The 16,471-nt window shown below is 41.1% G+C and overlaps 1 protein-coding gene across 12 annotated transcripts in view; it reads right to left on the reverse strand.

The window, feature by feature from the left end:
• Positions 1 to 16,471, reverse strand: part of NCOA2 (nuclear receptor coactivator 2) — a 291,623-nt gene that overhangs the window by 20,064 nt on the left and 255,088 nt on the right. For 11 of the 12 annotated variants that reach the window (XM_058699787.1, XM_058699793.1, XM_058699791.1 and 8 more), the window contains 4 exons: positions 15,782 to 15,988; positions 12,883 to 13,098; positions 9,571 to 9,700; positions 1,262 to 1,427 (listed from right to left, as the gene is read on the reverse strand). In XM_058699787.1, the coding sequence (XP_058555770.1) occupies positions 1,262 to 1,427; positions 9,571 to 9,700; positions 12,883 to 13,098; positions 15,782 to 15,988 (719 nt within the window). The remainder of the gene's footprint in view (positions 1 to 1,261; positions 1,428 to 9,570; positions 9,701 to 12,882; positions 13,099 to 15,781; positions 15,989 to 16,471) is intronic. The other variant, XM_058699792.1, reaches the window with a different exon arrangement.

Genomic DNA, 16,471 nt, shown 5'->3' on the forward strand with positions numbered 1-16,471 from the left:
TTTGATAAAAACGATGCTACAAACAATCCCAATAACCACATTTAAAAAAAAAATGTCACTTGGACAAAACTCGAGAACAATACTGAGTGCTGACTTCTAGCTACCACTTAAAGCAAAAGCAAACTAGCCACACAGGAAATATTTAAATTCCATTCTCCTTTCTCGATTTATTTCACATTATATCATGTAGCCTCTCGAGTCATTTCTTCCCATTCTGCTGTTCTTGATATGAATCGACAAGTCTTAACTCCCACTTCTGTCTGCTGAACTGTGGGAATTATGACAGTATGATTTCTAAGCTTTAGAGAAGCCTCCAATGACTTTGCATCACCTTTCTGACATCCTCCTGACACGTCATGTGTCTAAGAGTATACTGGACGCTGGAAGCTACTGTTTAGCAGTAAGAAATAAAGATGATGAGAAAAGAGGAAGACAGTACTGAGACTGTGATAGCTTTTGGTTAGATTTTGTTTAGATTTGTTGTTCCTCTTTATAAAGTAAACCAGGATGCCTGCTTCCTTGCCTGCTTCCCACAAATTTAGCTGGGTAGCCAGACACAGAAAATACTGTTACCACATTCGAGATTATGTTTAGGCTGTTTATTATATTATTGCTATAAAGAAGCAATACTTTAGAGAATTGCTTTAACAAACTATCAGAAGGAGGAAGCTTAAGAAGCACTTTCTTGTATTCCCATTTACATTTAAATATCCCCCCAAATTATTATGGGCTCAACCCACACAAAGGTCAAAATGGTTAATGAGCTCTAGCTACCTCTAAAATGACTTCTGCTAGCTTGTGTGCGAAGTATTCTTTTAGCACACTGGCTTCTTCTCACCAGCCCACAAATGTAAAGATGAATATGATCATCGTGGATGCCAACTGGGTTTTTAGCTGAAAGGGTTCTAGGTCATTGAGGCGGCAGTGTTTTGTTCTAGACTTCTCTGTTCTCTGCTCCTTGTGTGTCCCTCTACGTCATTAGGTGAGCTGGCCTTGACTTTCTGCCTTTCAGCTCAATAGCCTAAATTTATGAAAGCTCATTTTCGGTGTTCTCCATCCTTGGGCAAACGTTTACGTGGGGGTAACAAGGAGGGCAAGAAAGAAAACAGAGCCAGCTTGTTAGGAGGTAAAGAAGTGCCCTAAGAAGCAGACCGCAGAGCATCTGTGAACCAAAGAAAACGACCGAGTCCGTGCCCTTGAGAGAGCTCAGCAACCCCCCACCCCCACCCCCTCCCCACCCCCACCCCCAGCCCGTGCGCACCTGGCTGACCAGTTCGGGTATTCCGAGGGCTCGGTCAATCTCCTCCAGGCCATCGAAATTCCGCAAGGCTAAATAGAGCTGGTCCAGGAGAGCGCCTTCATCACTGGGCGACTCTGCTGCAGGATGTGGGCACAGCAGGTCGTCCGGAGAGCTGCCGAATGGCTGCCTGTGAAGACACAAACTTCACCGTGGGCCCCTGGAAAAGCCAGCTGGTCAGAGAACGCTTTCTTCCCTTAGGGACGAAAGGTGACCAAAATCAACCACTGACTTCCGGGTCTGTGTAATACAACGCTCTACCAGCCAGAACAGAACAAAATGACAAGTCACAGTGACAGACACACTCTACTCAGTGCCAATCGAGGCATCTAGTGTATGGTTTTCGTTTTGCCTGCCCCCACTTTAAAGCTGGCAAAGCTGAGGCTCAGAGGGGTTAACCCACATGTCGGGGAGATCGCACAAGCAGACACTGCCAAGCCGTGATTCCTACACAAACGCGCGTGCTGCCAGGGCCCTCCTGATCGTTCCATTTCCACAAATCTACACGGATTTCTCAAGCATATGTATGTATTCACTTTGCCCTGAAGTAATCAAAGGATTTTTCTGAACTTTGGTAGGAAAGACAAATTTCATTTAAACAGTCTTATTTCATAAGTGGCTGTGATGACTCACCTGGGAGAGACTAGAGACCTATAAGAAGAAAAGCTGCATTAAGTTTTTTGAATTCAGCTGTCGCTAGACTAACTCTGGTTGGCCTAATAGGAAACTTCTTAGTCATGCATAAGCAGGCCTTGCAAACATATTCATTAAGGCCCCCAGGAAGTGCGGCTCTTGGCCTTTCTGAGTCAACAAAAGTAGATCATGAATGTGCACATTATACATTATTATAAAAGGTCATAGGTGATATAATTGTAACACTAAACTCCAAACTCATGGTACATAAAACTAAAATTTAAATTAAACGACAAGTTGTTCGTGGTGGGGGTTTGAAAAGTTTCTGAGTTACTTCAGTATCGAAAGGGAAAATGATACTTGTATTTTGCCAAAATGGTCTAATTAGTACTCTTAGAGTTACCATATGATGTTTTGGAGAAAAGAAAAGTTTACAAGTAAGTAAGTTCATTCTTAAGCAAGTGTGAATAGATCCATCAAGGGATGAAGTTATTTATCTAACCCAATTTAATATGCCATGTTTTCTAAAGACAGCTTGGCATGCCACTTTGGCCTAGGATCCTGAAATGCTGACTATGAAAGCCAACAATTGATTTCCAACATTTATAATCAGTGCATTAAAGAACAATTTATACTCTCCATTTATCCCCAGTAACTTGTAATGGAAATCACCTAATTGAATGCGCCCTTCATGACACTGCTCACCTGCCCTTCCTGGCTCTAAGCCTGCATCCCCGAGCCTCCCTTGCCGCGGGCTACTACCACAGGCCGAGCGCGTGCGCTGGTGCGGCCACCGGTTCCACTCAAATGGTCCTGCCTTGCTAAAGGTAGCTAACGCTCTGAGACTCGTGCTCTGGTTTTTGGGGGGCCTTTTCTAACCTGCCTCTTCTCATCATTGCCTTGCTCCTCAGTAAGACATCGTTTCCTGGAAAAGTCTCCCTACTGCCCTTCCTGCTTCTCTGGCATCCCTGCTCTCCCGGAATTTAAGTTTTTAAACACAAATGCGATCAGATCAGTCTGCTGCTCCTACACTTAAGGAGTGGGAGGAAGGTGCAGTGTAGAAAAGCAGCAACAAGGAGGAGAAAAACAATAGAACTGCATTATCACAGAAGCAAAGAGAGGAGGAAATTCTGCAGAGGAGTGATCAACATTTGGATGTGGTAAGTTTCATGAAAAGAGGTCGAGTCAGCCAAGAGTGGATGTTGTGTGTTTACCAAATCACTTATACCTGGGACCTCATTCCCCAAAGATGGTAGCTAGTTAAATGCATTAAAGTATTTTCTTGGTCTGCCTTATTCCCTAATTTCAACTTCTGTTTCTTCGGAAGCTTCATTCCCACACCAAACACGAACACGACCTCCCCACCCAGACCCCTCTAGATCCCCACTGCTGACAGACTAAGGTGAAATCTACTCTCTTAAATCTAGGAAGGCTGCCGGGTTCCGCCTGAACCCACACCCCCCAGTCTTGCATTGGACTGAAACCCAGCGTCAAAAGGAAAGGGAGGTACGGTCACCCTCTGCAAGACAACTCCACCGTAGGAAAGATACATCCAAAGCTTAAATTAAAAAAACAATTTCCAACATAATAAAAGAACCCATTTTTGTTACATGCTTTTCTTAATTAAGAAAAAAAACAAACCTCAAAGCAATACATAACACAGACTGAAACGTCCAACAGTACTTCCAGCTTTCCTACTTTGGTCAGGGCTCTTCCTTGTCAGCTCAGGCTGAGGACTCTCAAAATAATTCCCTGCTTATAGCCTCTCTCCTGTTCTCCTCAGACAATGCTGTTAGGTTCCTTTTCCAAAACAAATTTTGCTGGGATGACTCAAAAATTCTTATTTTAGCTCTCCAGGAAAATGTCTAAGTCCTTGGACAGGTGGTGGTGGTGGAATTTAAGGACGCACACACTTTGGTAAAGCCTAGTCTCTACAAACTCAATGTCCACAATTTCTCCGTGAGCCCCAGCCACCCTGGGCAATTGATCCTTTTCCAAAAGATGCCATCTATGCCGCTATAAGGCCAACACTTGTCATTCCATGCTTCGTCCTTTCTTTTCACTTAAAATCGATATTGGTATTGATGTTAAAATATCAACTTTAGACTGTACCAAGTGAGGAGATCTTAAGTCTCTTTGTTGGCCCAGTTCTTGAAACTGCATAGGCTCAGTAAGTTTCCAGTTGATGAAAATAAAGGGCTCCTGATCTAGCCAGGATATCGTATCTTATAATCAGAAAGATACATTGCATTGTGGTTGATATGATAAATTTGGGTATACCATGAGTTATATCACTTCCCTTAGAGATGTAATAATATGATTGGCTTATGGAAAAAATACCAATCCAGACTTCCAATCCCAACTTTATAAATGCCCACCAACACAATGAAGAACTTATTCTCCTGCATTTTGGGCAATTACAAATAGAGCCACAATCTAGACAAGACAAGGACGAAATTCAGAGGAATAAAGGAAAGAACACACGCAGGCCATGGGCTGATGCGAAATGATTAAGTAACAAACTAGCAGAAGATAAAGCTATCATCAAAAGAAACCTCATTTCTTGAAATGTACACTTTATGAACTACCAAAAAACAGTAAGGATGGAGACAAAATGGGGAATAAGGGCGCCTGGGTGGCTCAGTAGGTTGAGCGTCCAACTCTTGATTTTGGCTTAGATCCTGGGATTCAGCCTGGTACTGGGCTCATGCTGATAGCACAGAGCCTGCTTGGGATTCTCTCTCTCCCTCCCTCTCTGCCCCTCCTCCACCCATGCATGCACACACAATCTCTCTCTCAGAATAAACATTTTTTTTTTAAAAGGGGAATAAGGTCAATTCTGAGCTCTTGTTTGAGAAACCATGAACATTATCATCACTTTTCACGTTATTTTCAAAATTCTGCAGAAAAGTAGCAGCTACTACATGATAAGAAATAGACAACAAAAGAAACTTTATTTAGATGCATTTCAAACAAAAGAAAACCAAATTAACTCAGATTTTGAACTTAATGTGAAAGCAAGTTTTTCATGGAAGGCAGCTACTGTATTTGAAGAGAAAGCCACTTTTATAAATCCAACAGAAATCTTCAAAAAATCCTTTATAAGTTTGGGGCTATATTTTATTTTAGTTATTTTGATAAATATATCAAAGCATATTTGATAAGTATGTCAATATATCTGCACTGACAGCACAGAGCTGTCACTCGATCCCACAAACTGTGAGATCATGACCTAAGCCGAAATCAGGAGTTGGATGTTCAACTGACTGAGCCACCCAGGGAGCCCTGGCTATATTTTAAACATCTTTTTTACACATGACATCGAGGAAAATAAAACACAATGGAACTACAGAAAATGCAAGTTCAACTATAAATAAATAGGAGAATTATGTATGAGATTTAAGGGCTAACCTATAGTCTTCTGGAAATGTGTACTTAAACTAATGCTGGGTTCATAAAACATTAAAAACTTACCCCTAAGTAGGCAGTAAAACTATAAAATGTTAATGATGATACTTAGGGGAGTTAAAAAAAAAAGGGGGGGGGGATGATAAAGCACTGTTTTTCTTTTCAAAAGAGAGACATAGTCAAAACCTTTGTTATCCATCACTTCTGAATTTCTATGACAATAAGATTACCATAAAGTTGGCCATAAATTTCTTCCAAACTGAATTATTTAAAAGATGGGGGGTAAGTGGCTGGAAAAGCTGAAATGACTTTAGAAGTGATGAACACATTCTATTTTGTCCACACAGCTCTCATCCAAAGAAAACTGACACAGCGTAACCAGAGCAACGGCAGAACAGGGGTGGTGCCCAGACCCAGAAACTTGCACAGCAAAACGAACATGCTTACATGGTGACTGGGCTCCGTACAAACTCCGGAATTCTTCCATTTTTGTTTTAACAGAATGTTCATCTGTTTGGGCAACAGGGAAAATCCTAACTTTGCGCCTCGTATTCTCTAGAAACTAATCTTTGACATTTCACCCCAAAACAACTATCAGATGCTGCATTTAACTACTGTACTACATTTCTGTTATGTGCAAGTTTCCATGGAAATGGGTGGCTCTTTAACATATCAGATAAACATGTTTAGAAACAGCTTAACACTCACGGACTCCATCAAATTAGACTCAAAGAACTGGAAAGACCCCGAAAAAGTACTGCTTCCAAGTTATTACTACAGTGGCTATTTGTGCGATGCTCTACTCCCAACAGACCCGGTGATGGAAGCTGCACACTGCCTTGGTGGCTGGTCCGGTGAGAGCCACAGTGACTGCACGTGGTTCTTGCTGTCATCCTTCTCCTGCCTCATTTCTGCTCAGAGTGCAGGGGGAGGGCCAGAGATGCAGGCATCTTCTGGGTCTCTTTCAAAATGCAGAGCCCTGGGCCCCACCCAGACCCGCCTGTTAAGGAGACCCCAGACGTGATTCAGAGGCACCGCAGGCTTAAAAAAATACTAGTTTCTTCCCATGTTGAAAGGAATACAGCTGGTAAGCGAGCCTCCTCCTTTATGTCCTCGAGACGGTTAGTAAGCACTTTCCCTGGTCTTTTGTTTCAGTGAAATAACTAGCCCTCGACTTTTTCTCAGATGTCTTATTGCTGGGATCTTACTCATCTTCTGATACTTCGGGGTTTTTTTTTTGTTTTTAAACTTCACTGAATCTTCTGAATCCTTTACTCTCCTTTAAGATAAGGGAAGGGAAACAGGTATCATACCACGCCTCAGAGCTGTGCAAGGCCCACTATGATAAAAGCGTTACATCTCAGTAGGACTCACTCTGAAACCTGTAGTTTTAAAAAAACAAATAAGAAACTCTGAAAATGTACTCAACTCTTATGAAATTTCAAAAACCTTGCTGACTTCATTATCTGTGAATTAGATAAGAATATTACATAACTTTAAACCAGAATAATCTAGGACAATAAACCAGGACAAAACACTCGGTCTGCAGTAGGGTCCTCATGGAGCCTTCAACCCCAGCTCTTTACATGTGGGCCTCAAGGGCGAATTGCTACAGCTTGTTTTCCAACAAGTTTACTTCCTGGAAAACACCGCGCACACCCTTTCAGTTCCCACACCGCCTTCTGGCTTAGGCTCCCATCTCTCTGCCTGGGGAGCTGCTTTGTTCACCCAACCAGCCAAGCAGGACCATCACTTAGGCCTCAAGTCTGCTTGCAGTTAGTGCACTGCTAAAAACGAGATTATGCAGACGACGTAACTGTGACCTTGGTTTTGCAGGGAATAATGGAACTCTCAAAGAGGCAAACACAAAACAAAAACCACCTATGAGCTAAACCTTGAGCATCCCAAGCTACTGGTGATAGGTGTGTTTTTATCCACAGAGCAGTTACAAGAGCTGGGGCTCTGGGCCAAAGCAAAATAAAAGCACTAACTTGAGGCTGCTGGACTGAACTGAGGGAACGTGGAATGGACCCCCCACCTCTGGCAGAGAGCACTGCGAATTTGCTTTTTTAAGAGAAGTTTTTTAAGAGAAGTCCATTTCAACTCCAGATGTTTCACCAACCAAGATCAACTTAAGAACTCCCAATGCAAGATGACCAAAATACTCGGGGAAACAGGCCATCAAGAGGGAGAGTCAATCCTGGAGTTAGACCTCTATGAAACCTAGTTATCAGAATTATCAGATAAAGAAATTCAGAAAATAATGATGAATGTAATGCTTAAAGATATAAAGATGGAATCACGAAAATAAGCAAAAAATGAGACTGAAAAGTAGACCTGGCAAATAAAACTTTTAGAAATAAAACATGTAACTGGATTAAACATAGATGAAGAAGGAATTAATGAACTGGATAATAAATTAATTATCCTGATGTACTGAGAGACAAGGAGATAGAAAATACATGGATTAAGAACTATGGAGGGTAGGGGGCACCTGGGTGGCTCAGTTAGCTAAGCGTCCAACTTTAGCTCAGGTCATGATCTTGCTGAGTTTGTGAGTTCGGGCCCTGCACCGGGCTCTGTGCTGACAGCTCAGAGCCTGGGGCCTGCTTCAGATTCTGTCTCCCTCTCTCTCTGCCCTTCCCCTGCTCACACTCTGTCTCTTTCTTTCTCTCAAAAATAAATATGTATATATATAAAAAAAATGGAGGGTAGAATTAAAAAAAAAATCCAGCGCAGAAAGAGAAAGTGTAATATGTCTAACCAGAATCTCAGAAGGAAAGAATAAAGAAAATGGAAAGGGACAGTACAAGAGATAATAACATGAAAAACATGAATCTACGGGGTAAAAACAAGTAAAACATGCCAAATACCAAGCAGTATAAATAAATCCACACCCGGACACACTGTAGTGAAAGTGCAACACATACAGTAAATACAAAGGATATTTCAAAAGCAACAAGAGAAAAGATCACCTACAAAGAAACAAAATTTGACATAATCAGAAGCAAAAAAAACTTAAAACAAGATCACATACCATTTCCTTTTCCAAAAACCTTTTTTAATGGCTTAATGAAAAAGTCTGAATTCTTCAGAGCATGGTATTTAAGACGTTCTTTTTCTTTTTTCTTTCTTTCCAATTTGTATTTAAATTTAAATGTCAGTTAACATATAGTGTAGTATTGGTTTCAGGAGAATTCCGTGTTTCATCACTTATGCATGTAACACCCAATGCTCAGCCCAACATGTGCCCTCCTTAATGTCCATCACCCATTTAACCCATCTCTCCACCCACCTCCTCTCCAGCAACTGCCAGTTTGTTCTCTATCACTAACCGTCTGTTACGGTTTGTTTCCTTATCTCTTCCAACCCCCCCTTCCCAAATGTTCATCTGTTTTTGTTTCTTAGGTATTTAAAACCTTCTATAAATCTATTCAGTTACTAATCTACTCTTCCTGCCAAATCTTCCCATACTGCCTTTACTGTATATTTTTTAAGTGGTAATATGTATGTAACAGAAAACTAGACTATTCCCCGTTACCCTAAACATACCATGTTGTTTCTGTAACACCCAGGCCCTGATTATGCTGCTTTTACCCACTGGACTGGCTTCCTGCCATCTCTACCTCCTGAATTACACCTTTCCTGCAGGACTCTGAAGCCTTCCCCAGTCACCCCAGTTGGATGATCTCTTGTAATTTGTTTGATTTCTCTTATACCATTTATAGTACAGTACATACTACCTTATAGTTATTAATGTACATCTTTTATTTTCCAACTAAATTATAACTTTTTAAAGGTATGCCCTAGAAGTAACTGATTTCTGGATTTCTCCCTCCCCTACCCCCTCACCTCCTGTCCAACAACTGACGATTATAGTCTGAATATGTGAAAACTGGTCAGGACCAACTATTTAGAAGGAAAAGATTAATTTCTGGCAGAGGTCTAAAATAAGTTACCGGGGTGCCAGGGTGGTTCAGTCAGGTAAGTGCCCAACTCTTGATTTCGCTCAGGTCATGATCTCATGGCCAGTGGGATCGAGCCCTGAGTCGGGCTGTGCTGACAGCACAGAGCCTGCTTAGGATTCTCTCCCTCCTCTCTCTGCCCTTCCCCCGCTCATGTGAGTGCAGATGTGCCTGCTCTCTCAAAATACATAGACATTTCAAAATAAAATAACTTCCAGAACTCATGAACCACTGTTCTCTTGGAGCTCCTGGGTACTCAGGACTCACCTGTTTTGGCTGGCGAAAGATGCCTGGTCTATAGGCAGGATGCTTTCAGGCCATGGGGCAGTCTGATTTGGGGGAGCTTGTTGTTGGCTATACTGCGGTCCCCCCATATTCATCTCTAATTCAGATGGCCCTAAAGAGAGAAGACAAAAATCAAAAAACTTTATAACCTGTAATCAAGAAAGTGCCTATTTCTGCTATGTAATATATAGAGAAATATCTGGTTTATGGAAAATGAAACAGACAGATGTGGGTGCCTGGCTGGCTCAGCTGAAAGAGCATGTGACTCTTGATCTCAAGGTCATGAGTTTGAGTCCCAAGTTGGGTGCAGGGATTACTTAAATAAATAAATAAATAAGTAAACCTAAAAAAAAAAAAAGACAGATGTAATAATATTTAGGTGAAAATAGTAAGACCAAATTTAACAAAGGCAATAAACTTCAAGGCTTTTCACTCACTTTAGGGAACATATAGAGTGGCAGTTCTAAACTCTTGCAAAGAGAACCTTTTATATTCTTCAAGAAACAAGCTTTAGTTTATGTGGGTTATATCTGATTGACACTGTATGGGAAATTAACACTGGAAAGTAGAAAAAACAATTATTCCTTCATTTAAAAATCATTATAATAAATCCACTATATGTTAATATAAACAAGAGGTTTTTTTTTTCTTTTTTATTTTTTTCTTTTATTTTTTTATTTATTTTTGGGACAGAGAGAGACAGAGCACGAACGGGGGAGGGGCAGAGAGAGAGGGAGACACAGAATCGGAAACAGGCTCCAGGGTCCGAGCCATCAGCCCAGAGCCTGACGCAGGGCTCGAACTCACGGACCGCGAGATCGTGACCTGGCTGAAGTCGGACGCTTAACCGACTGCGCCACCCAGGCGCCCTTTTTTCTTTTTTAAATAGGCTTCACACCCAGTGTGGAGCCCAGCCCAGGGCCTGAACTCAATGACTGTGAGATCAAGACCTGAGCTGAGATCATGAGTTGGACACTTAACCAACTGAGCCACCCAGGTGCCCTGTAAACCAGATCTTTTAATGAAAAATGAAAAAAACCCTTTTACTGGTATTGTTTTTATGTATTTTATGTATTACATTTATGTAATTTAATGTAAACATTAAAATTTTTTTATTTTTAATTTTATTTTTGAGAGAGAGAGAGAGAGAGTGAGCGAGCGAGCACGCATGAGTGGGGGAAGGGCAGAGAGAGAGGGAAACACAGAATCCGAAGCAGGCTCCAAGGCTCTGAGCTGTCAGTACAGAGCCTGACAAGGGGCTCGAAGTCACACACTGTGAGATCATGACCTGAGCTGAAGTTGGACGCTTAACTGACTGAGCCACCCGGGCGCCCCTTGTTTTACATCGTGAGGACGACTTTAATGCCCAGATTGACAGAGGAGAGTCAGAGCGTCCTATGTGCTCCCACATTCCACCACACAGCATGTAACTATGAGAGAGGGGAGAATGAAGAGGGCCGGTAGGGTCTCAGCATTATTATGGGAACAGTTTAGTCTTGTGGACCTCCTGAAAGGCTTGGGGTCCTGGATCATACTTTCAAGAAGTGCTAGATCACTTGTTCTTGAACTTTCATTCATTGTAATTCAGTTAGCTCTTCTAGAAGAGAGGGGGTAGAACAGAAAGAAGGCTCAGGCAGGTCAGATGTGCCCTTTCTTAGTTCTTTTTAGAGGTTTAAAGCTAACGGATGACATGAGATTTTTAATGATTTTATTGTTGTCACGTGTAGACCAGTCTTCCATTACAAGAGACAACTTTCCGTGGAGTTCATGGCTTTCTGAATTTATTAAAAATCAAAGAAATTCAGTTACACAATAAAGCTCAAAGGCCAGGTGAGGTGCCCTTCAATAAAGAAACATGGAGAAAAAAATTAAATTTCTGGATATGAGGGATTTATTAATTATCGTGTGTGTGTGTGTGTGTTTGTGTGTTTAACTTTTCAAGTAATCTCTATACCCAACATGGCGCTTGTGACCCTAAGAGTCACATGCTCTAGTAACTAAGCCAGCCAGGTGCCCCTTAATTATGATATTTAAATGAATGAATCAATACATTAAAAACTTCCCAGCTGAATTCTGCATGAAAATCTGGTCATTTTCAGCATTTTTCTATAAAAGCCTTTCATAAATTGTATGAATTTATGTTTGGAAACCACTCATCAATTTGAAGTACATTCTCTGTAGAAAGGCTATCTGAATGTCACCTCTCAGAAACAATAAGCCAATATGTGCTGAGCAATTACATAACTGGGTAAGAAAGCGGATGCCAGAGGTAGGATGAGAATTCTGTGTTGTCTTGTCAAAACAATCCTGGTACCTTTCCGTTAATGATTTAGCTCTTACTCATTGTGCAATATTCTAAGTATATGAAAAAGTACATAAACATGAACTTATCCGAATTATGCTAATGTGCAAGATTTAGAAGAAGCTTAATATGTCAATGATTAAGAAAATAATCTCAAGTATGAGTTGTACAGACCATTATTTTTTTTTCAGGTAACAGCTTTACTGAGACCTAATTCACATGCCATACAATTCACCTGTTTAAAGTATATGATTTAGTGGGTTTCAGTATATTTGCAGAGTTGTACAACCATTACGACAATCAGGTTTAGAACATTTTCATTCTCCTAAAACAAACCCGCGACCATTAGGAGTCACTCCCCAGTTCCCCCAGACCCCCAGTTCTAGGCAACCACTTACCTACTTTCTTTCCCTACAGATTTGTCTATTCTTGGCATTTCATATAAATGGTGTCATATAATGTATTAGACTATTAATTTTAATAACATGAGAACTGTATCCGAAGAGAATTTTAGTGATCCTCACGTTTTGTGAGATGTCCTAGAAGACCTCGTACCTTCAGTGAGGACCCTGGAAAGTCTGGGTTAATAGTCTAGGATGGTGTCCTAAGAATCTGCATCTTAATGTCCTGCGAGCATTCTGATGATCACCCCAGAGTCAGGAACCACTGCTGTAACGCTGAGATGCTCCTTACGACCATCATGTATGTAACACTGGCAGTGTGGCACTCTGATTCACTCCCCACGAAAGTTGAAATTAGAGAATTTAATACAAATAAAGCACCACAGAGGTAGTTACTTCTCTGATGTAACTGGGAAACCTTTGAGACTCTAGGATTCTATACAGAGTCCCAGCAAAATCCCACTTACGACAGCTTGACATGGGGGGAATCACCCGCAAATGAGGAGCATGTCTGCAAAGAACTTTTGGAGCGGTTCGTCTCTTCTAAGAAAGCACAGAAATGAAAAGTACAGAGCACTAGAACTACCTTACCTATATTCATGACCTGAGACTGAAGCATCTGTCTTTGGCCAGGTTGGCTGTTGGGTCTCATGGGGATGCTGGCTGTTGGGTTCCGAATCATACCTCCTTGGATTGGCCGGTTCAGGGCACCGGTGGTAGCAGCACAGGTGACTCTCACAGCAGAACTCTGTGGGGCCCACTCCCCAGATGGCATAGTGGGCCGGGAAGCATTACTACCAATCATTCCTGCAGGCAAGCCAAAGGAAACTGAGAGATGGAGTAACTGAAACCACAGTCAGCATGTATGAGCACTAGACGATCTTACTCTGTGTAAGACCATCACTCTGTCTACACAGCCCAATAGTTAATGCCTTCATTGGGACAGACGTGGACCCTTGGCTAAGCAACAAGAATTGGCAGTTTCTACAGTTTTTCAGAGCACGGACTTGCCACTCTCTATAGTTCGGAAAAGCTGTTAAAATTGTTCCCATATGTACTTAGAAACAGGTGCTGTGGCGTGTGGAGAACCCCAACTTCCTTCCTCAGGAAGTGAATCACATTAGCTGATCTACACGTCAGTGCTTTACTTTCCAAAAGGGAGGTGAGGCTAAGAGAAACAAGGTTTAAACTCATAGTCAACACTCTTATTATAAATCCAAATCACAGAATATCCCGTGAAGCCAACGTCAGATTTTTAAATCCTCAAATCCCTTCCAGGGTACTCTGATTTGTTACGCTTCAAAATTGACCAAGGTAGCCTCTAAACCATTGAGAAATTACACGATCTTCCTACCACGGTTTTTTACAACCAAGGCAAGGGAACTCCTACTTATGGGGGACTTCAGTATACCTGGACCGCCACATTCCTGATTATATAGATCTAGAAGGGGTTAGGGCACATTGGTAAAGATCCCTTTACACCAGAGATATTAACAGTTATTTGGGCCACACACAACAAGAAGAGCACAATATTCCACATAGGCTCAAGTGTTTGCTCTCTCTGGCCTGCCCCTGGGATGTGGACAATGGCCAAATATTTGCTAAGACTTGATATTCTAAAGGGGATAAACTCCAAGTGAGAACCCTTCGTTTTGAAATGCTGAACGACCGATATATAGAAGTTCTGCTTTCAAATAGATGGCTTGCTTTCATTTACTTTCATTGTGATAACTAAAAAGAGGGTATATTTAAGAAATGGAGAAAACATGTATTATGGGTGGTTTCTCACTGGTGAAATGGGAATGTGCTACATTAGGATGATTAAGAATAAAGGGTAATTAAATAGACTGAAAAGCTTAGAACAATATTATAGTAATATATATTTAAAAAACCATTTGAACATTACATTTGAAGTACACAAATGTACTATGGGAGAACAGGCATTTTATTTCTCCAAAAATCGATTACCTAAATAATATAGCAAGATTATATGAAGTCTAGAAAGCAGAAGGAAAAATCACCTATAAGTCAACAATATTAATGCAATCATAATAACTGGGGTCAAAGTCTCTTTCGGTCTCTTTGTTTTTGGAAACGAAGCAGAGGCACTATAGGACCCTCACAGTCTAGATCGCCAGGCTGCCCCGATTTGAAAATAGGTGTGTCCTTAAATTTCTTCTTCAGATTCCTGCAAGAACTCAGATCTTCCTGTGTTCTGCTAACAAGGAGGCATTTTTAAGAAGTCATTGGCTCCTTTTCTGTTATAGAATGTTGCATAAATATTTTATTTATATAACTCAATACTTTGCCTTAAAATATAAAATTACTATGGCACCATTTCTGTGAATATATAGATTAGTGAAGTAGTCAGGGCCTGGAGCAATAATAGTTGTTGAAGGAATAAACTATTTTAATATAGCCCAGCACACGTTTCTCCACAAACCGCTTGCTCATCAACAACCGAAAATAAATAAATCCAGCTTTTCCCCTTAAAATTGAGCTCTAATTTCAATTAGCTGTCTAAAATGGCGATGTGTATACAGAGATGACAGACTAAGCTAAAAGAAAAAAAAAAAAACAACCACCACCACAACAAAGGACGAAACACCCACAAATAGAAATTCTTTTTATACTAGCTACTTCTTTCAATGCCTTTGTCTTGAGCACTTCATCTTGACAAAGAAAGAAAGCTGTCAATTGTGAGCAGTTTGGTTCACTGGAACACTCAGCGTCCTGCTACTGTGTCCGTGGTAAATAGGCACAGGGTACAGGACAAGGTGGTGATGGCAGTCAATGCTGCTAAGATGGTTTCTAGCCTGAAGGAGACGGGAGTTTAGGAACATGGTAGCGGCTGGGACAGCGGTGACCACTTAGGAAACGCGCTTGGGCAACCTGGCAGGCACGCTAAGTTGCAGCAGGTCAAGGTCCAAACCAGAGCACAGGCAGTCATGTATCTTTGAAAAGGGAGCCCTGGATCAGGTGCGAAAGGCCAGGCACACTACCATTTAAACTTCTTTATTTTTAATGAATAGTTTTCTGAAAACCGGTATCACTTATAGGTATGAAACGTTGCCCGAACTTTAAACTTGCATTCTGAAATTCTTCAAAAACAAGTCATCAATTAAGAGGGAGGCTTGGGATTATCAGCAGATTACATGAGATGCCAGCGACTCATCAAATCATCTTACGCGTACCTCTATGATGTCTAGGACTGTAAACTGGAATAGAAGAGATTAGCCTAGGCTATAGGTTAGTGATCAGAAACCCTATGAAAGTAATGATCACAGAATAAAACAGTAAGCTTACTGGAATGCTTTCCAATGCTTCACATGCCAGTCTCACAGTGAAAATTTGCAGAATTTTCTTACGTTCAAATATTACTTTCTAACATAAAAAATTCCATTTGAGAAATTCGACTAGTTTGATGTGGCTGAATCATTACGAAATTAAATAACTCACCAATAAAGTAACAGCGCATTTGAGCCCTTACCTGTGCTACTGTTCCCTAAATTTCCTTGGTTTCCTATCATCCCTTGATTACCCATCATTCCTGGCTGAGGTATCACTGAGTAGGGACTATTGTTTCTGATTGGTGGGAAAGGTCCAGCACCAGTTGGGCTTTGCAATGTGATGTCAAGTGGTAAGTTCTGGTTTGGCAATAACCTGCCCAGTTGCCCTGGTCGTGGGTTATTAAAAGCTAAGGAGAAAACACATGAAAATTGAAGGTTAATATAGGATAATGGAAAATAAAAAGTAACAGAAGCAGTTGGGAAAATGCTGTCTGTAAAATATCAAAGCTCTGCACCTCAAGGACCAAAGGCCTACATCAAAGACAAACTCACAGACAAAAACCCATATGTAGTGCCAAAGCGTGGACTCATAATTTAGTCAACAAGTCTCCGACTTAACTCTCAACAGTCTTGCAAAAAGAGAGAAAAAAGGTGTCTATTACTTATCATGTATTTCCTCCCCAATACTAATTTCTAACATTCAATCGTATTTGCTGAGCAGACCGCTCGTATGGTCTCGTCCCTGTGTTACGTCATTCGAATTTAGGAGTATTGTTCTGTCACAGCTATGAAGCTATAAACATGTCCTGCACACAATCCCAAACCTAGACACGTGTGCTTTGGACACATCATCTTCTTAACTGGACTTTCCTAGGAGTAGAACTAGCTTA

The sequence above is a fragment of the Neofelis nebulosa genome, chromosome 14 (genome assembly GCF_028018385.1).
Source record: "Neofelis nebulosa isolate mNeoNeb1 chromosome 14, mNeoNeb1.pri, whole genome shotgun sequence".
NCBI lineage: Eukaryota > Metazoa > Chordata > Mammalia > Carnivora > Felidae > Neofelis > Neofelis nebulosa.